General features: G+C 47.6%; 1 protein-coding gene across 2 annotated transcripts in view; it reads right to left on the bottom strand.

Annotated features, from left to right (window-relative positions):
* LOC131211664 (tyrosine-protein kinase Dnt) overlaps positions 1-15,883 on the bottom strand; it is a 90,002-nt gene extending 74,119 nt beyond the window's left edge. For both annotated transcript variants that reach the window (XM_058205238.1, XM_058205239.1), the window contains exon 1: positions 15,760-15,883. In XM_058205238.1, the coding sequence (XP_058061221.1) occupies positions 15,760-15,868 (109 nt within the window). In that variant the 5' untranslated portion in view covers positions 15,869-15,883. The remainder of the gene's footprint in view (positions 1-15,759) is intronic.
* Positions 15,884-20,655: the final 4,772 nt, after the last annotated feature.

The raw sequence follows: 20,655 nt of genomic DNA, 5'->3' as shown, positions 1-20,655 counted from the left end.
GTTCGAGGACTCTGGACTACAAAACTTTTTTCAACAACAATTCGTCGAACAGCTAAATGTTACGCCCAATACGCCATATCCTACGTTTGAAGATGCCCTGGAGGATGCCAATGAACTAAACAAAAACAGCAGGAAAACCGAAAAACCAAATGTAAAATTCTGCTCGCCAGATACAAAAGGAAGTCATTTCTCCATCAGATCATGGTTGGTAATGGAAAGTGGATTCATTTTAAGAACCCTAAAAAGAAAAAAAATCCCGAGTCTTTACGAGAAAATCATCAACTTCGACTGCATAACCAGATCGATTCAGCGAAAAGACAAAAAGATCGATTCAGCAAAAGTCTGATGGAACCAGTAAGGTGTGGTGTACCACAAGCTCCTAAAACCGGTGAAACCGTTAATGCAGATCCCTACCGACAATAAATGATTCATTTGAACCACGATTTAGCAGAGAGATATTAGAAATGTAAATCAAGGGATGGCCCATACTTTGAATAAAATAGAATTTATTTCATTTCAATGTAACAAACATTTGATTTGTTTGAGAAAAGTACACTTTTGTATTTTTGGATATGGTATAAAAATTGATGCAGATCGCCGACGTTCATTTGTCTGATCAACTTCAACTGATCCTAGACTTGTCTCCGTTTCATTGTGGAATTAATCCAATCTCAGCACCCGATTCACTGTCGGTGTTAAATGCTGGGGTTTCTGGATTTGTGCCGGAAACACAGCAGGATGAAGTGGTAAACACGCTGGCCATAGGAGGCATTCGGTCCCTTGAGCTACTCCCGAGAGACCCCCCTCACTGGGGGGGGTACGTTGTTTGTTATGGCACTACCGTCGAGAAACTTTAACCTGCAACCTCTGGAAGCCACCGTCAGCAGCAGCGGTCAAGTCATTGGATGCCGCGCGAAGAAGAAGTGTTGAGTTTACCACTTTCCACGGCATCCACAAACACACACAGACCCTTACTGGGTGGGCTGGGTTCACAACCACCTCACGCCAGCCAGGTATTGCAGCACACCTCCCTGAAAAACGTTATCCACACTAAGTGAATCCTGCACGACGGCAGCGCCAATAACGGCGAAACTCCCCAGCACTGGAGGTGTTGTGTTCCGACCCCTGACGGCTTGTGTTTTGATTTTTCTTCCGTCGCGTGCATGTGTATGAGTTTTGTGTGCTGCAATTGTTAGTCGCCAGCTCCAGCTCGCCCCGCCCGGGGTCGAAACAATATGCGGCAGCAGTGGAAACTCTTCTTGTTTTTTTCCCTGCAACAGCTGGACCGTGTTTCGAACCTTGCCAGGCCGACGGTGCGCGGACCTGGCAAAAAAAGAGTTGAAGAGATTTTCCCATTTCCCTATTTCAGAAACAGGACTTCGGGGGGTCCTGTGGCCCGGCTGCGCAGGTTGCACGGAGGAATAAATATGTGATCATGCAATAAAAATGGTAGCATCACGTTACCAGCCCGTCGTCCACTTATTGGCTGGAACGGCGCGGCATGTGCAGCTAACGAACGAACGGACGACCCACGGTAGCACCGGCTTCACACGTGTGCAGAACTACCCCAAGGATTGGTTGTGCCAACACAACTGCGCTTCAGCTGCTCGCGTTCAGCTATTCCCCCCGCCCGGGTTGGCTAATGTAGTAGGGGCCATTTTTATTGAGCTTTTCCTGTGTCGAATGACTGTAGAATCCGCGCAACAGGACACCGTGGCCACAAACGCCACCAGCCACAGCAAAAGCGTGCGTTGTTGTCGCCAACAAATAGCTTCTCGGTGACAATCGGCCGGGCGCCGACCTGTGGCAAGCTCTAAACGTCGGATCGCTCGTTGACGACTCGGAACCTGTTTCGCTGTTGTTTGGTTGTGATAAAAATGGAAATCGAACCCTGGGGAGTTCGGGGAACGGATCTACTATGCACGCTTCTAACTAACGTTTAATAAAATCTTGTTTTTATTTTATTCGACGCACCTGAAGGATGCCTTCAATACCATCGGTGGGAGCCACAGGGGCAGTTGTGTGCCGGCGGAAACCAGTTACCAGTCAGGTCAATCGGTTGTGCAGGGTGCTGTATGCAAAAGCGCAACACTTGACGCGTGCGTGCAAGGCAATCCCAAGACTGGTTCGCATGATCGGATATGTAGGGTTTTTGTTTTGCCCAGAACCAATATAGGGTGATCCATCTAGTGTTTGGATTGGAAACTACCAATTACTTGACTATTAAAAAAATCAAACTTCCTTCTGAAAATTGCAAACATTTAGTAAAAACTTTGAAATTTACGAAATGGGACGCTACAAGCTTGCAGAAAATAGAGAAATATAAAAAAAATCTTCAACACAAACTGTACGAAATTCGATAACCTCGTTTCCACCTAGGCGGTTATGTTAATAAGCAGAACGATCGTATCTTAGGTTCAGAAAACCCACACGTCGTACAAGAGAAGCCAATGCACCCACCACAAGGAGTGACTGTTTGGTACGGATTTTGGTCTTGCGGAATCATCGGCCCATTTTTCTTCGAAAATGAAAAGGAATCGCCTTAACTCGGAGACTTGGGCGAAATTGAAGTTGAAAACTTGGACGACACTACGTACCATACAGCGACAGCTCCAATCGATATTTTGTGTTTCGATATCTTCGGACTCCAAACACTGGATGCACCACCCTATATATCAGTGGCTGCGGTTGGCACTGCTAATTAACTTCAGCAGCAGTGCTCCACGCGCAACGCCAACGAGACCGCGCGCTCGGTCGCGATAATCCTCTGTTGCGGTACTCGCGCGATGCAGCAAAATCTGTTTTATTTCTCCAATAATAACGCCAAACGGCGCCACAACAGCTTCAGCACAGGGGCCGCACTCTACGACGGGCGCAGCAAAGCTGATTATGTTAATGAATTGGTTGCGCTCTCGAACGCAGTAAAAACGCACCCAAGCAGCAACTCCGGGGGCCAATCTCGGTGGCTGGTGAATCATTACGTGATCCGTGTGCAGCACTTCAGCCCGGACCGGGAATGGTTCGCCCCGAGCTTGATCGAGTTAAGAGCCGGATACTCTAGTTCCCGCCGTGTGCAGAAATAATTTAAAATAATCGCCGCTAAATGAATTACCATAACCAGAGCTACTTGTTCTGCTCCCGCATGTGCGTGGGATCTCTCCAAGTTTCAACCATGAACCATTCAGCGACCATAATGTGTAACGTACCTGGAACGAAGGAAAAGAAAAAAAAATTTGTAGCTCCAAACCGATGCAGCAGTGCAACAGTAATGAATGGTGTTTTAGAATTTGATTTATTTGGCCATAAACACCCTCCAAAGACCAGAGTCGTGGGACGAAACCACATTAACCCGTTAGCGAGAGCGAGGAGCCAACACACGGTGGATTTATGACAAATTTGTCGGCCTAATTAAAACCAATTTGCGGACAGGGCACGAGACGTCATCCGTCGCGCCGCGCCGCAGACCAGCCATGGAGGAACATCAAATGGAATCAGCCCCGCTCATAAAGTGGCGCTGAGTGATGATTGTTTTGCTTGTGAAAGAGGAAAACGAGAGCGCTCTTTCTCTGTCCGGGCGGGCCGATGGATTGTAGGTCACAACACGCAGTCTACTGTATCGAATTTCCACCGCCGCCCAGCTTCAGCGGGTTGATGTCGTGGGTGCTGAGGAAGGCGAGAAACGTCTAGTGGCGACGGCGAATGATGTAACGATGAGACTCTGAGCGCGAGATGTTCGCAGGTGCGAGCGAGTCGACCTCACTGGGAGTAGAATACTAGTCCCACCGGGATTCAACACCCTGGTGTAGTATCAACCGCATTTCTAATGTCCGCCACAAAATGTCTCTCCGACACTCCATAGACTGGCTTCACTGGCTGGGCTGGTTGCCCAGAAGTTTAAATGTCGACGAATTCCATCGCAACTTCTCTCAGGTCGGTGTCACACGGGTGCAAAAATATTGCCTTTATCGCCACCCATTACTGCGTCACCCCCGGCGTCGGTTAATTGCCATCAGTTGCTTCATTGCCTCTGTTTGATGTTTCGAGACGGCAGTAATAGTTGATAAATTGGAAGCCCTACGTCCGAAGAACTCTAAAACATTTTTGACAGCTGCCATCATCTGCGCTGCTGGGAGTTGGTCATTACTCACAAAACTTGCGGTTCGCGCGAGTGAAAAGTTAAAGCAAATGGTTGTTCACAAACATAACAATCGTTAGCATGAACGTGAACTTTAAACGGAGCCGGAACATTTCAAGCGAAAAGATCTCAACGCCTAAAGTGGTCTACAAATTAGATTACGTTCCTTCTTTCCTAGGTGTTGTCGATCACAAGAGAAAGCTGATGGATGACGTTTGTGTGACGCTACACACTCACCATGGAGTTTTCTATTTTTAATATCCTAGGGAAGCATCGTATTAGAATGCAGCATCCTCCAGGACCGGTCTCGAAAGCTCGCTAGGAGCAAACGCAGAGTGCGGAACAAAGTTGTGATGAAATTTTGCAATATTTGCATCAAACTGCACCCTTCTACGATCCGTGTTCCTTGAATACAGTTTAACTCCGCTCCGCGCTGCAGGGATCCCTCTGGAGCATTCCCGCACCTAGTAGCGGAAGTATCCAATCCCTGCTGGCCCCTGGCTTCCGAAGCACGTCAGGCATTTTCAATCAGACTTCACACGAGCGATCCACACTCTCATCAGAGGCACAATTCCTCGGAGATGTCGTCTGCCGGTCGATGGTGTGGCGGGGAGCCATCTGGAGAATTCCGCCAATGGGGAAAACTGGCGAATAATTGAATCAACAATATTCGTGTCTCATCCGGCAGCTCCCGCGATGCCTCGGGTGAGGTGTTTCCGGTTCTTTTCATGCGCGCGGCCGGTAACCGAATCCTTGCGACACACGCAAAGGAAGCGCTCGGTCACCAAACTTCCTCCCTCCTAGGAGTGTAAAGCGATTTGGATCTTCCGGGCCCGGGTTCGGAATCGGATTCATGCGACTGGAGACGTTCTGGCTCTCCAGGTCGCCCGCGTAGAGGATTGACGTTTCGCGTCCTGTGGGTTTCCGCCATGAGGGATTCGTAGTTCGATGTGGGGAGTTCGTGAAGTCTGCAGCAACTTTCTTCGTCATCGATGTCGCGCCAAAGTAGGAGTGAAGTAAAAAAAAACCACGCTGAAACTGAAACGCCCCTTTGATTGACGCTTTAAAGGAGTGCAGACGGTAGCTCGGCGATGCACAAAATAGCAGGTTATCATCTGCCGGTTTCCGGTCTTCTGAATCTTAGGGGAGAAGAGACACCACCAAAAAAAGGATGATAGGGTGCCTTGGGTCGCGCGCATAAAGAGGAAATAATGCGTCTGCTCGCGTGGCAACCGGAAGGGAAATTGGACAATAATTTGGGAATGGTTCAATCAGCACAAATTGTAGACTGATTACTACTTTCCGCGTTCGCTGCGCAACGCAAAATGCAATCTTCAAAGCAATTCTTGGGCCAGCTTCTGGTCGTCTTCTTTACAGAACTTCCGTTTTAAAAGTCATGTGCTCCACCGTATGTTTCCATAATTGAATCTATTCGCCGTTGCACGTTGCACAGCAAAATGGCGTCGAAATAAGCTTGGAAACTCATTCCGCGAACATGATACAAAAATTTAGTTTTTGACAATTCCAAACGACAAAGTTGGTGGTTTTATGGTCCTCGTGGTATGAAATTAGGGCACCGCAGCACCATCAGAAGGGATTCTTCAGCATAGACACAACAGCAGCGAACCGAGAATGTGGGACGGGCCGCGCAAATTAAAATTAGATTATAATGATTAATGGTGTAAGTTTTGTCGCCTGTTTTATCTCATTTTAGTTGCAGCGAGCACCATCTATAAATGAAGGGTGTTTTAAATTAAAGAACAGTCTCGCTAAAAACGGGCTACAATAATTCTATTTTAATTTTCTAAGCTGATCAAAATGGTTTCAATTTGTGTTACTTAAAACATTATGCTAACAAACCTATTGCATATTGAAACTTTTTATCTGACTTTTGAAATTATTTTTAGAAACGATATTAAATAACCAAAATTTTAATTCTATTTTACATCAACTCACGACAACTCTTTTTCAAAAAAGTATTTGTATGGCATTGTTTGTAAATTTTGATCATTCGATCATTCGATCGTCCATATTTGAATTCAAGTCATATATTGAACATTTATAATTTACATTTCTCTTACGTTGCAAACATGCTTATGGGTGCACATAAAGGAACCCCATGTTCACGTTCAGTTCTAACGTAAAAACAAAAGGGGTCACAAAAGATCCATTAGTTCGAATGGAACCAAGATCGTAAAATCCTCAACTTTTACGACACCATCTTCTCGTTAACCATTCTCTCCACGCAACGATAATTTCGAAATGGTTCACAAACTGCACCAAACAATGCACCACCCACACTGCAAATGCATCCAAAGTCAATGCACCACTAACCACCCGACATTTAAAATAAAGCCGATCGTATGCCCCGTCATAATGGGCCGTCTTGAGCGATCGTTTGTAGTAAAATTTATGGTGCGTAACCAGCCTGCCTCTGCTCTGGTGGCCAATAAATTGGCTGAAGTGTATAAAATTTTGAAAGTTTTACAACTCTCAACGCCCGGACGACGATCGGAAACGAGTCCAATGAGTCCACCGGGGTCCTCCACGCCGGATGCTCTCTCCCTCGGGAGGGATCCCGTTGAAGCGAAAAGCAAACACCACGATAAAAACGGGTCCAAATTAAAGAAAATAAAACGATTGCGCAGCAGACTGGCGAAGCGAGGGTTTAGCGTTTTGTTTACATAGCATAGCGTCCCTACATAAATCTATAGCAGCGAAAACCGGCCCCGTAGACTTGCGGAAGAGACTTGGACCCAACATGGCGACGGGAATGCATTTGCTGCTGCTGGTGGTGGCGATCGACGGTTGACCTAGGGAAACGGAGGAGTAGAACCTTTTGGGAGTAGAATAACAATGACGTTAGTTTTCCATCTGCTCTGGACCATAAAAATGCATAAAACTTTGCTCTCAGTGACCGACCGAAAGCGAAAACAAGAGACGCAGCATCGTAGCGCAATGCCAGAGCGGTTCAAGGCACGGGGTTTTCTGGTTGGGTTTCCTTCGTCCTCTAAGAACCCTCTGTTCGCTCCCGCTTCATCTCCTGCCTCTTTGCCCCCAGAGAGCACGCAAACACAAAACAATTAAAAGCAATAAAATTTTAATTTATGACTTTGTGTTATTAAATTTTTATGTCCATTCGAACGGAGGCATCCACCCGGGCGAAACAGATCTTCGGGGTTCTCGTTTTCCTTGGAAACCTGTCTCACGAACGCACGTCAGCGAGATGTCCGCCGGATAGAGAAGCGCGGAGCAAATGAAAATGAGTCCAGATTTAAATGTGGAAAAACGAGCCCAAATTCCTCCACGAGAGTGTTTACTGTGCTGATCGTCGAACAAGCGCTCTGCTGAAGGCTTCCGACTTCATCGCTCCGAGGAATTGGATAGAGCCAAAACCGTATCACCCTGCTGCTGGCCAACCAACCCAAAATGTGTAGCATATAAAAAAAAGGTCACGAAAAGGTTTATGTGGGGATCCAGCACGAGCGATGATTTACACCACATCGCACGGCATTTCGAGGCGACTCGGAACGGAAGGTTTTGACCCGGACCCGGTCGCGCTGCTGCTGATCTCAGATATTCGAGGAATGTTTTTTCTTCGTGGTCGAAACATCCCGCGATATCCGTCCCGGTGAGGGTTTCAGAGGTTAGGGGTCGCGTTGTGGCCAGCGAGCCACCGAGTCGAGGAGTCAGGGAGCCCAGAAACAATAGTGTGTTGATGCCAGCATCTCTGAAAACCCATTCTTGGGGCGGAACAATACCGAAAAAACGGAATAATGGGTCCGATTATGGGGCGCAGCTCTTCCCCGGTCGGTCCAATATATCTTTTTCGCGGCAGCTCGATGAATGACTTTTTAGCCCCTTCGAATGCACCCCAAGAGAGATGAAAGTAGCTAATAATCGGCGATATTTCTTTTTGAATTATGATGTTGTTTAAATCTACCCAAAAAAGGGGGGCAATCACCCGCTGGAGGATCCCAACAATATGCCAGAGAATTCACATTCCGACAGTGAGGGTTTTGAACAATAAAATCTCATTATTATTCCACGATGATACCGATTCTCATAAACCTTTTTTCGTTATAAAACACCGAGCCAGGTGCGGGTAAAGTGTTGAGAATATATTGTCCAACATTAAAGGGTCTAAAATTAAACCCCTACACGTTCGAGAGTGAGCTTCTCGAACGAACTCTTGCGGTGTTCACAATACGAGAGAGGACCACCATAGGAGACACGGGAGATGTAAAAAATAACAGTTTGATGTATCAACAAACAACAATTCACCAGCAGTCGGTCGGTCGGCCGGTCGGGAAACGTGAGAATGTGTTCCGGCACACGTTTCTGCATCGAACCGTAAAGAAAACATATCGCGCGCCTATGCTCCCCATAACTAACCGAAAGGGAAACGGCTCGGCTGGGAATAGAAAGAAGACACCAGAATGTGTCCGAAGGAACTGGCTGCCGGTGGTGGCGGAGATTCCAGAAGCTGCCGGTTGCAGTGTCCACTGGTCGGTTGGTGGTGGCTTCCCCTAGAGGCCCGTGAAAACTGGACAAATGTACTCGACAACGTCTGTGTTCGCCTCCAACTACATCCCCGTGGGGTCTCTCTCTCTCTCTCTGGTTTGTGTTATCGACCCCAAAGAAAGCCATTTTCTTCACGTGGATCGTTCGATGCGTGTTTGCGTTCGATACATACTAAATACGGAAAACGGAGAAGATGCGGCGTATCGGTGAAGATCTCCCTCAGAGGTAGCCTTTCCCCAAAGATGCGGGTTTTGCAGCGGCCAGCCACCGGGGCCTTCGTGTTTGTCCAACAAGACGCGGGTGGACTTACAACACAGACTTCACACCCCAGGCAAGGCAACTATTTGACACCACCAACCGCCCCATTAGCGCACTCGGGGAATGCATCTGGCCCTGTCGCGGCCCGTAGGCGAAGGAAGTCATAATGTGGCGTGAAACTGATCGAACTTCATAAACCACTTGAGAAAACAATAATTAAAATGGTGCCAGGGCTGCCACGTCTCCCGCACGAATTGTTCGCTTAGCTACCGTGCGTGCCCCTAACGCTCTAACACGTGGGTTGAAAAGTCGTGAGCCTAACACATAAAAGGGGCTAGGTCTTATTGCCCGTTGATGTCATAATTAAAATGTCTACTCATAAGTTTTGCGATGATAAGGAAGATGTTAAGGACTCTGCTCCATCAGAAACAACAATAAAACGTTGGTTTGCTGACTTCAAACGTGGTCTGATAGAGGCACCGATGATGCAGAACGCAGTGGACGTCCAGTCCAAATGAGGTGGTGATAAAAGAAAACATTAAAAAATTCCACAAAATCGATTTGAGTGAAATGTGAACGTTCGTCATCAGAGTGGAGAGCAATTACTCAACCTCGTCCCAAGGGATGAAGCTGAGGCCTATTTCGTGGCAAAAGATAAATCGACCTAAAAAAGTGATATGGAAATGTTGGAGCGGCGTTGGAATGATTGATTAAATCTTAAAGGAGATCACGTTGCTGAATAAAGCCAATTTAAAAACAATGCGTTTTCCCTTAGACCCAGAACTTTTTCGCCCATGTGTTAACCAAGTGATGGTACTATGCCCTGAGGTCCCCTCTCTCCTGCCGTATCGTCCACGCAGAGAGTCACACAGAGGAAATATTTTTCGGTTTTATTGGCACATCATTTCATCCGCCCAGCGCCCCCCTGCATCGCCTTTCGCCACATCTGGCCACCTCCCCTGGGGGTTCCCGCCCCACCAGGGCAGGCAGTCGTGTGGAACGGGAAATGGAGTCATAAACAGTTTGATATGTGGACGAGAGGATCTTCCCTTCTTCGAGTGGGGCGGACGGGCGCACTAACCCGCTCCTAGAAGTCTACGGCGCGCACACCATAGGACTTCATCGCCGAGAAAGGAAGGGTGGTCAACAGGAGAGGGGCACAATAAACGGTTATGACATACGGCCGGCCCGTTGCTCATTTCTCTCAGTCTGGCCGGATGATATCGGACCAGAATAAACAAAACGGTTAACTCTTTACTCAGGTTCTCTTCAGGCCCCAAAAGCGGAGGGAGTTTCGATTTTTGGGCAATATTTTTGAGGTTATAATAGCTTCAAGATGGCAGCGGGAGGCGGGCGATCTGGACCCGCGGGGCCGGTAGACACCCTCTCGCCTCTCTTCTCGGAGGTCGTTACATCATTCGAACAACCCGAAAGGGGGCTTGGATGATGATACGCTATAACACTTCCCTCCCCAGAAACGTGATGTATTGGAAATGGATTTTCAGACAGTTGGGAGGCCGCCCATTGTAACCGCAATTGCTGCTGGATGGGACAGAGAACGGGTTCGGTGGGAGGACTATGGAATAAACTGTCACACATTTGTTACGATAAGCCCGGAACACCACGCATTCTCGGGTAGTCGGTATTGTCCGCGTCGTAAGACAAGAATTTACGGTTATTTGTATTACACGCCACTTTTTGGTCGCTTCGAGGAAAGTCTTTAGCCGCGACGAAATCGGGAACGACTTAATCAGCTACCGCAGAAACGAAGATGACGGACGGAGCCAGCTGGAGGGAGCTGATCGCGGCTGTTAATGGCCTTCCACAACACGTGGCCCAGCACGTCCAGACCTGCCTGGGCTCATCACCAGTTTTTTCTGGTACAGTGACGAGTCACTAGCACCTGCTGATCATAGCGATGCGGAGATGGTGTTGAGCTATGACACCTTCAGCACAATGGACCTCCTTCTCAAGATTGTGATGAGGCACAACGTTATTGTTTCCCCGAAGTTCTCTTCATGTCGATTATTTTGCTGGAAAGAATAGACTTCCCGGTACGACAGCTGAATCCACTGCTCAATGGTACGGGGCATTGCATTGCCTTTTGATTCTCCAGGGATTGGTGGAAACTCTAACCGATGATTGTGAATCGGGAATTTTCTTGTTTTTCGCACAACCTGTCAGGCGGACACAACGCAGCACTGCGCGGGGTGGCCTCTGGGGAAGACAATAGGGTGGTTTCCAGAAGACTCCCGTGTTCGTTACTATGTTGCAAGAATATTAAACGCTTGCGACAAAACTAGCTCGATAAGAAACTAGCTACTGTAAAAGGGAGTCGTCCCCGGATGCCCGCATGGGTTTTTAATGGGGCAATAGAGTGTGGCCAATAAATATTCTCCCACAAAAGCCCACAAAAAGCTGCTCATTTTCACCACCACTTACTGGGGTTCCTGTCAAGTTTTTACCATTTTCGGTCGCGACACCAGACAAACCAGGTACCAGACGGAGACCAGGAAAAGACAGGAACCGCTCTGTGTGGATACACCACAACATTGTGCGCCATAAATTGCGCATTCTCGTCGCGCATTGCACCCGCTCGCTGCTGCGATTCATGTCGCTGCTGGCCGGTGGTGACCTTCTGGCGATCGATCGGTCTCGAATTGAATTCTTAATGTTGCTTCAATCATGTCTCTTCCGTTGCCGGACGCGTGGTGTATGTGTCTGGCCAGGGAGGGAATTAAAACCAGAGCGCGCGAAAGGAAACGCTGGACAACACAGCCCGGTTGTAGCCCGGGGTCCCCGAAGAATCGAATAAATTGTCGCGATAAAGAAAACGTGTTCGAGGAGAACGCGAGGTGCGTCTCCAACTATATAGGGGGGAACCAGACATTGCGCATTGTCAATTTATGGAAAGCGGGACTGTGGAAATGAGCAGAAAAACCGGAAACCAATTCTCACCACCACTGGCCAGCGGCCTAGAACCCCCCCCCACAAGAATTCGAAGACGTTGTCGGACATCACTCACCGCGCTCCCGCGGGTCATCAAAAAAGCAATCTTAAAACGGATCCGTCCTGTAGGACGACATGGGGACCACGGAAAGTGGGCAGCCAGTGTGTTTTAATTTTACGGCTCTCGGGGTCCTCTCCAAGCGTCTCATTCCAGCACCGCCTTTTGCGTGGTCGGAAAAATGTCCTTCTGGCGCGCCATCCTAATTCGGCGAAAATGGCCGCCGCTCTTTGCTGCCCCGGCGGCGTGTAATGTTATTTTAGGCTTTCCAAGTATTTCGGGGTGGGCGAGTTTTTCGGTGAAATGACCAAACGCGAGAAATGCGGAGCGCAAATTAAAATTCATGCCGCACATAGCTGCGGACATTTTTCTGGGATGACCAGGAAAGGGGGCCTCCTGAAGGGCACCACCGCGCGATGGGGGCAATTAATGAAAAATGGAACCATCAATCGAAGCCTGTGTCCCCTGGTGGCGGGTCCCGTTGGAGGATTTGGGACCAAGACCTTCGACACGCGCAGTTAAATCACGGAGATAGCGGAGACACCGTGCAGTAGTCGTTTGTGCTACTGTAAAAAGAAATCAAAAGAACAAAAAACACGAACAAGGGAACTGAACTCTGAGACTCTGGGTTGCGATAAGATTTCTCTCGAGAAACGTAAATCTTTCTTCGGAACCGGCGTGCGCGATTGGGGAAGCTCGATGCTGATAGGGCCGCCAATGGGCTTGTACTGTTCTTCCTTCATTGACTTTTTTCAAATTCTGGAACTTTTTTATGCCGGCGACGATTGGAGTCGGTGTGAAGTTATTTGATTTGGACAGACACCTCATGAGAAGTGTCTTGTGATTCGGGTGTCGGAATGACCATATTCAACTTGTATTATCAGATAAGAACAATTGAAAAGAATGAGGGCTCGTCCGTAGATCATCTGTCCCGCTGCTCTGATTAATCGGTTTCTGGGCGAAATACGTCAGTTCGAACCCTGACAGAGCATCAACTTGAACGCAAAACTATAAGTTGATGCTTAACAATAGTAATACTCTGGCCGTACTAACAACACTAAATAAGAAATCATTGAAAAGAATGCCCATTTGTTTCGACGTGTTGCCTCAACTCTGTGTCTCTTACAGGCAGGACATTAAATACTTTCTACTTCCCTGATGTCAGATCGCCCGATTGCCCAATAAAACAGCGAGGATTATCCATTCTGATGGGCTAAACCACACTAACCAAACCAATCGAAACCCGAGGAATGCGATAAAAAGGGATTTGACCGAGCCACCAGAAAGCAAACATACAATCCCCGCAACTCCGCTGGTGGACAAGCCCCAACGGGAAAAGGTAAGACCAACTCCGGCCAACTTTTTACGTGTCAAATCAAAATATTTGCTCTCTACATGCGCGAGCTAGAATCTGTGGAGTTCCGCCGTCCACCACAATAGGGATTCTTTCCTTCCCCGAAAGATAAACTTTTCGGGACCAAAAGTTACAACAAACCCAAAAAAAAAGCGAAGAGTTAAGCCGGACACAGTTTGACCAAAACTATCCGAAAAGCGAATCATGAGCGCTGCCGAGAAATGGAACATCGGTAGCTGTACTGACCCATGCCCTGGACCAGACAGGCCCGCCTCCCACGGGACGAAGAAAGTACCGAATAGAGAGGATGTTGATGATTATGAGTTTGGTTTTGGCATGTTTTCACTAAACAGATTTTCAACGGATTTGTGCCCGCGTCACAAGTCAGAGGGGACCAACCGGACCCACAGGATGCTGCAAAAAATAACAAAACCCAATGTGCCGATGATCACGGGGAACTGTGTGTTTGGTTACCTGCTGTCCAGAAAAGGTATGACCATCACTCACCACTACCGCACGAACGCTAAGGATCCTTTTCGTATCAAAAAGGGGTCCACCATTCACAGAGACCCACACACTGACACATGAGGAAGGGCTATCGGTGACGCGGTGATAATGATCCGGACGCCTCAGGCACCGGAGAAGTGAATATCGTCATATGCGCTCTGGGCACGACGTAGGAAAGACAGTAAATATTTAACCTGTCAATATCTGGCTCTCGTGTGCGGCGAAAGTTTCCAACGCTCCTCGGTACCTGCCACGAGAAGTCCCTCTGCTGAACTCCCAACAGCTTTGATTTGGTCTACCTGCCTAGGTGTAGAGAGGAGCTAAAGGAACACACTGAAACCCGAGCAAGACAAATTCAGGTAACCGGGAGGACGGCCCTCGGCAGGGACGGAGGGGATCCTACCGAGACCGATGAAAAGTCCTTTAATTGATTTATAACACGTAGCACAAAAGGGATCGGGGTTCCGTCGCAGGTTCAACCCGGCGCAGAACCCGCCAGATATCCGCGCCACAGGTAAGCGCGAGACGGAAAATAAGGCCTCTTTTTGTGGGTATTCCTTTTCAACACGCTCAAGCAACTGTGCAACTTCGGGGGATTTTCCATCCGTCCTCGGTCGTCCTATATGGAAGTCCAGGAAACGAGGCTTTCCAACTGATTGAGAGGCCTGTGGGCGATAAAAGAACCCAAAGTCCGTGCGCGCAATGAACGTCTGGAATCGGCTTACAACCGGGGGCGGTTACGGGGTTTAATGTCACCTTTTTTTTAGGACCAGCCTGACACCCAGAGCCCAAAATCTGGTGGCCCAGAAGAAGCCTGATCAAGCCCGGTGGTAGAAGCGAGACAACAGAAAAAACCAACAATGGCCTCAGGGACGAAGCAAATTATTGAAAGGAGTCGAAACGAAAATATGTCGCCCAAAAACAGGGACCCGGATTCCGTGAAGTGGAGCGCAGAGGATTCATTAGTTCCGGAGGACTTGATGAGCGCCGCGCGCACAGTAGTGCAAGGATCAAAATTGGGCCACAAAAAGGCGCTACTGTTCGGGGGTGGGTTTCTAATCAGCGAGGCGTCGCCGGTTCTCGCCGGACGATGATTAGCATTCGAGTAAATGTGCCGTCAGCATGACACACCGGAGTGCTTTCCAGGCTAATGATGTTGCTACTACGGAGCGGGATGTTTTGTTCCGGTGCTCCTTTTGTGCTGGTTTTGAGCTGCTGTCTGGTTCTGTGGGAAAGGAGATCTGCAAATTGATCGATGACAAGTCGTTTAGGAAAGGATCGCCCGCGTGGCGTCGGACTGTGACTAGAAGAAATCCAAGGCTGTGAGGTGGGCTTATTCGAAAATTGCATCACTTCACATGAAATGTGGAAAATAATATTCCCAACCTGTAGAGAGGACTTGCTACGACATCGACTAAAAGTGTTCCCTCGTGCCAGGTCACGCGGCCTGCTTCTTGGCTCTGGCCGGGGAATTGAAACCATTTTCATGTTCCGCTTTAAAACATTGTTGCTTTCGAGTCTAGTAAAATCACTGCACACGCGACCTGGAAACGTCAAACCGGTCCCGCGGACCGCGTGGACCTGTCAGCACGTTGTGCCGGTGGAGTCCCCAACGGGACGGGCAGGCGCAACAACAGTTTCCCGAGAGTTTTGTTTTCAAAGTTTAAAGTCGAGCCGGTTTTCCACCAAGACGGCGCCCACAGTGCAGTCGCCGTGCGCATTCTTTCAACAATTAGAACATTACCAGCTCCCTCCCGATTGTGTTTTCTTTAAATCATTTCCCTCGGTGCGGTGCGGTCGAAAATGGTACAACTTTCCACCGGCCGGTCGGCCGCGAACGGGGAAAATAAATTCCTTCAAATTCCAGACCCCTGAAAGTCCTGTGGGAGACCTGGAGACGCGTGCCAGAGAAGAGAGTTTGTTTTTCCCGGCCCCACCCAACCATCCCCTTCTCGGGGCTGGTGGAAAACTTACCGAGTAATCGCTGCGTCTCGACCACGTTGAGGAACAGATTTAGATGCGCCAGACCGGACGCCACCACCAGGGACAGCAGTAATCCAACGTAAACACATAAATTCGTCATTCTGACGGCCGGATCTTCAACTCTTTCGATTCGTGCGTTTTTTTCCTGCCTCTTCTTACACGTCACACCGTTACACTCCACACACTGTTATGTTTTTTTCTTCTCCGGTCGAGCTCCGCGCGCTATTTTCTTTCACTCTCTCTTATTTTCCTTTCGTCACGCGTTACCGCGTACGCATCTCATCCGCACTCCGCCGCCGTGGCCACGTTTCTTCAAGACTTTTCTCTCGGTTTTATTTCCACCTTCACGCACCGCGCACTTAACACTTCATCACTTCACTTCTCTCGATGATCTTCGCCAATAACGAGACCGCGCCAAGATGCAACCGCAAAAGGGAAGATGTAAATACGGACGGACTGTGAACTGCGGACCGGTAGGCTCTGTGTGTTGGTTGGAGCCTTCTCGTCTTCGAGGTTCCTCTTCGTGGGCTGCGGGGCTTTGTTGTGGACGGAAGTTATGCAGCACACACCGCACACCTTTCCACGCGAACCACCAATTGCTCTCGGTGAATTATTGGGTAAAATGTTGGCCCTCGAAGGCGAATGTTGAGCACGGTTTCTTGGAAGCGTGTCGTTACCTTTGCATACTTTTCTGGGCTTTTCGGTACAGGATTTAAGTAGAGCAGGCACAATTGTAAATTGTTACGCAAAAAGCGCGGTACATCCACTTGAACTCGCACACGGAATGCCGGTTAGCGGCGCACACGTTGCCACTCCGTTTCAAAACACTAATTTTATCTCCGCCGAGATGCTCTGCAACTCCGTCAAACCGGTGCACGCACTATTATCGTGACGATTCGCGAACCACAAATTGGCAAATTAACCATCGGAGCATAACACAGCATAAGAGCACGAAGAAAACAACATGCACGCACCACGCAAGATGAACGCTCGAAAATCGAAAAACTGTTTCTCAACAAAGACGAAAATGTTGATTCTGCGAAATATCCTTCCCCGGAAGCCAATAGTGTTTGATTTGCAATAGTGTCCCGTCAAGAATGTTTACTAAATATCGTCTCGTACTTCCTCGGACTCGTACACGTGCTTCGGGCGAGCGGAACCGGACGAAACACAACCCATCCGCACGCTTGAATTTTTGAAATAACGAATGTGCAAACCGTTCTATTTTCCAACCGGGTTGCCGGAAAACACGTAGAGTTTCGACGTCACGCAGCGCACGCGCACAAAATCGCGTCCGATCCCGGCAAAGTTGGAATTTTTTTAAATTTTTCTTCTAGCTATTTCTGTTTGTATGAATCCAGCAGATTTTTGAACCTAACTTTGAGCCTTCGAACCTAACGAAGAACCTGACGAGGAGCCGATCCCTCCCGAACACGACCCGATTCAACCTACGAAAATCTCTCCTTTCTTTCTATTTTTCTCTCCTCTCTCTCTGATTTTCTTGTTTTTTTTTTTGAGCGAAGCCGAAGTGAACCCGAACGGCGCCGGCTTCGGGCGGCGTTCGGATGCCGGCCGGCTTGGCGATGTTTTTATGCGATGTTTTTATGCGATGCTGGCAGTGGAACATGGAAGAGGAAGCATCTTGATAAAATGATTCGCGATTAATGAGGTGAAGCAGAATTCTCCGGCTTATGTTTGACTATTATGTTATTTAATAGTAATGTTAAAATACTTTGTAAAAATAGTAATTCATTATTTTTGGGTGAAATTCAACACTAAACTTAACAGGTTTCCAATAGTCCGATCTACGTCAAATAGGCACCCTTTTATTGATAAATTTGTCGCCTTTTTTAAAATACATAATTGCCTTCATAATTACTCTTTTGTAGAACGTTTAGTCGTTATTGGCGAAAAACTCGAGCAATCCATTTTCATAATCCTTTTTTGATCTCAGTTTTTCATCACTCAGGAATTTTGTAATGTGCGAAAACGGTGTCAATCGCTTGGTGCAAGGTCCGGACTATACGGCGGATGCATTAAAACTTTCCAACCAAACCTTTGAAATTTCTGGCGAGTTACTAAAGACGTGCGTCACAATTTGTAGTCCTCGTGGAACACAAAACCTCTTCCGTTGGCCAATTCTGGCCGTTTCTGGTCTACTCGCTAGCTTCGAACGGTGCAGTAAATGACAGTAGAGATCTCAATTTAGTGTTTGGCCACACGGAAGCAACTCATAATAAACGATTCCTTTCAAGATCCACCATATACCCAGTCGTTTCGTTTGGCCAAACCTTCGCAGATTGAAATTGGATCCATCTTTTTTGGGTTAATTGGTGTCGCACCCAAATATCGAGCTTCTTTCTGAATCCAACGTTGCGCAAATGGCTTAAAACTGTCTGACGGTTAAACTTTAACTCCTGTGCGATGCCACGAGTACTGATATGCCCATCAACTTTGATTTTCGGGGCGACGGGTCTGTCTGTGCTAGATGCATCTTTACCATAAAAAATAACTGATACTGCGGGACGAAACCAAAATTGCACGTAATTAGCTCTCTGTATCGGCACCATGAACACCATGCACAATTTGAGCGGCCTAGCTTGAATTTATCGAAGAAAAATTGCAAAATGTGCCGAATTTTCTCTTTGTTGACCTCCATTGTTAACACCCTGTAACTCACAAACGAATGAAACAAACAAAAAACAGTTAAAATATTTTATGAAGTATGAAGTGTCATCTTGATAACGAGTATAAACTTGAGCACCAGCAACTAGTCCTTTTGAAAACTTGGGGTCGTAGAGCTCCGGCGCACTAACATGCCTGGTTTTGACAAATTTCATCATCCAGTGTACACTTCCGCAAATGAGATGCGATGAAAATCTCTTCCGCCGATGACGGAAGCTGCCTTTTCCCACCGGGTTGGGTTGCCCGGGAAGAATAATTTGCCAGTTCTTCGGAATCGGAATCGTGCAGACTCGGACGTAGTTGCTGTGCTGTTTTGAGGCGGAAATTGCTTTTGTCGTCGACCCAGCCCAATGGCCCCCACACAGCGTGGTTGTAAAACTGTCCATCTTTGATTTGACAAACGCTTCTCGCCGGCGACGCTTCCGGCGCTGTGGTATTTCAAAGAAAAACTTTTCCAGCCCGACCGAAACATCAAACCGAAAGCCCGAACCCTGGAACCGTAGCTATCGTAAATGGCGCCACAATAAGTTAACGCTTCGCGGGGTGCTCTAGAATCGTCCGGGTCTGTCACGGTGTTTGCTTGCCAGGCGGGTCGCGGCGGGTCCAACCGCGGTAATGAGCGGTAAAAATAGGAACCGGAAGTTGAATAGCGAAACGGTTCGGTTGGTCGGTCGGTCGGGGACAGGTATGGAAATGGCCACGGTGAATCTGACACGGCGGTTAAATATTCGATGGACAGTTGCCGCCTTCCGCCGGCAAGTACGTTGACCTCGCTCGAACTTGACCGATGAATAGTTTATCGTTTCGCGCAAGCCGTTGGCAACATAAGCACCTGGAGAGACACGAAGGCTGCGGCAATTATGCTGTGGATGCATAACTATGCGCTAATAAATCGAAACCCATTGATTATAGACCAAGCCAATTGGTGGATAGCAGACCAAACTCTGAGGTCTGAATTTTAGTGCATTGCAATTGAAATAGATTTTGTATCTAAGCTTCGAACAAAAATAGATACAGTGCTATATGACTAAAACTCTATCGAATGACTCTATAGAAAACAGGAGTTTATGAGTGGTACAAAATGTTCAAAGAGGTTCGGGAAAGCGTTGAAGGCAAGGCACGGTCAGGACGACCACCAACATTAACTGATGGACGACCATCAACATTGACATTAACACGTCAATAAAATCAAATAATTAGTGCTCCACATTCGTCGATTGACACTCCGAGATCTTACTGACCTTGAAGACTTTGTAGCATGTTTGAAAGCTGGGAAAACGTTGGCATAAGTTTATTGCATCTCTTAGTTATAGGCCGCAGTAGTAGTTCTACAAACATCGGATTCGTCCATAAATCTCTTTCTATACTGCATCGATCAATAGATTCTTATGCGAAAGACGGCGAATAGGCTAACAAAAGAATTCAGTGAAATATGATAAATTTTTAAGCATCTGTTGAAGTACTTTTAATAATACAATCAAACATTATTGCGAAATTATTCGAAGCTTGATTGTATGCGAACTTTTAAGGAAAAATAACAGTACCCTGTTCTACTTCAAATCATTTGCCGATTTATCAAAACATTGTAAATACCTTTCCCAATGGCAAACTTCAAATAAATCTACGCCATTACCGGCACAGTTCTCGCGGCTAGGCATTGCGTGCTTCCCTTGTTTAACGATAAACGTGAAAAATCGTTTCCGCAATATTGATTGACGCTATCATACCAATGATTAGCGTATTGTTTTCTGTAACATCACAGCCCTAATGGCTCGAAAAAATGGTAAACCATAAAACCAATCCGTTATGTCCGTTGTGGGTGCTTCTGACTCTGTTCTTGTGTCCCCGTTCGAAGTTAATGCACGCTGCCCTGGAGCATACCAGAAAAACGGCCACACGCTAACGGCCATTAATAAATCGCAAACCATGGCCCCGTCAGAAACGGATGTTATACGGAAATTGTCGTTCCCAGCTCCCAGCCCACTACCGGGCGAAGATCATCTGCTCGAAAGCTACTCCGGCCGATGGACGAGTCGCACTTCTCGAGCCGCAACGATCATATTTTGCTAAAAGCTTTTTTCGCCTTTTTTTTGTACAACGCCCGGGCGACATATTTACGCAACCGCATAACAAATGGCCAGCCATTACGGGGAACAAAGCATGATTTTCCGGCGCCAGCAAAGCAGCTGCGGCGCTATATTG

Source organism: Anopheles bellator, chromosome 2 (genome assembly GCF_943735745.2).
Source record: "Anopheles bellator chromosome 2, idAnoBellAS_SP24_06.2, whole genome shotgun sequence".
Classification (NCBI taxonomy): Eukaryota; Metazoa; Arthropoda; class Insecta; order Diptera; family Culicidae; genus Anopheles; species Anopheles bellator.
Note: the sequence above shows the minus strand (reverse complement) of the source record. Positions and strands in the feature narration are given on the sequence as shown.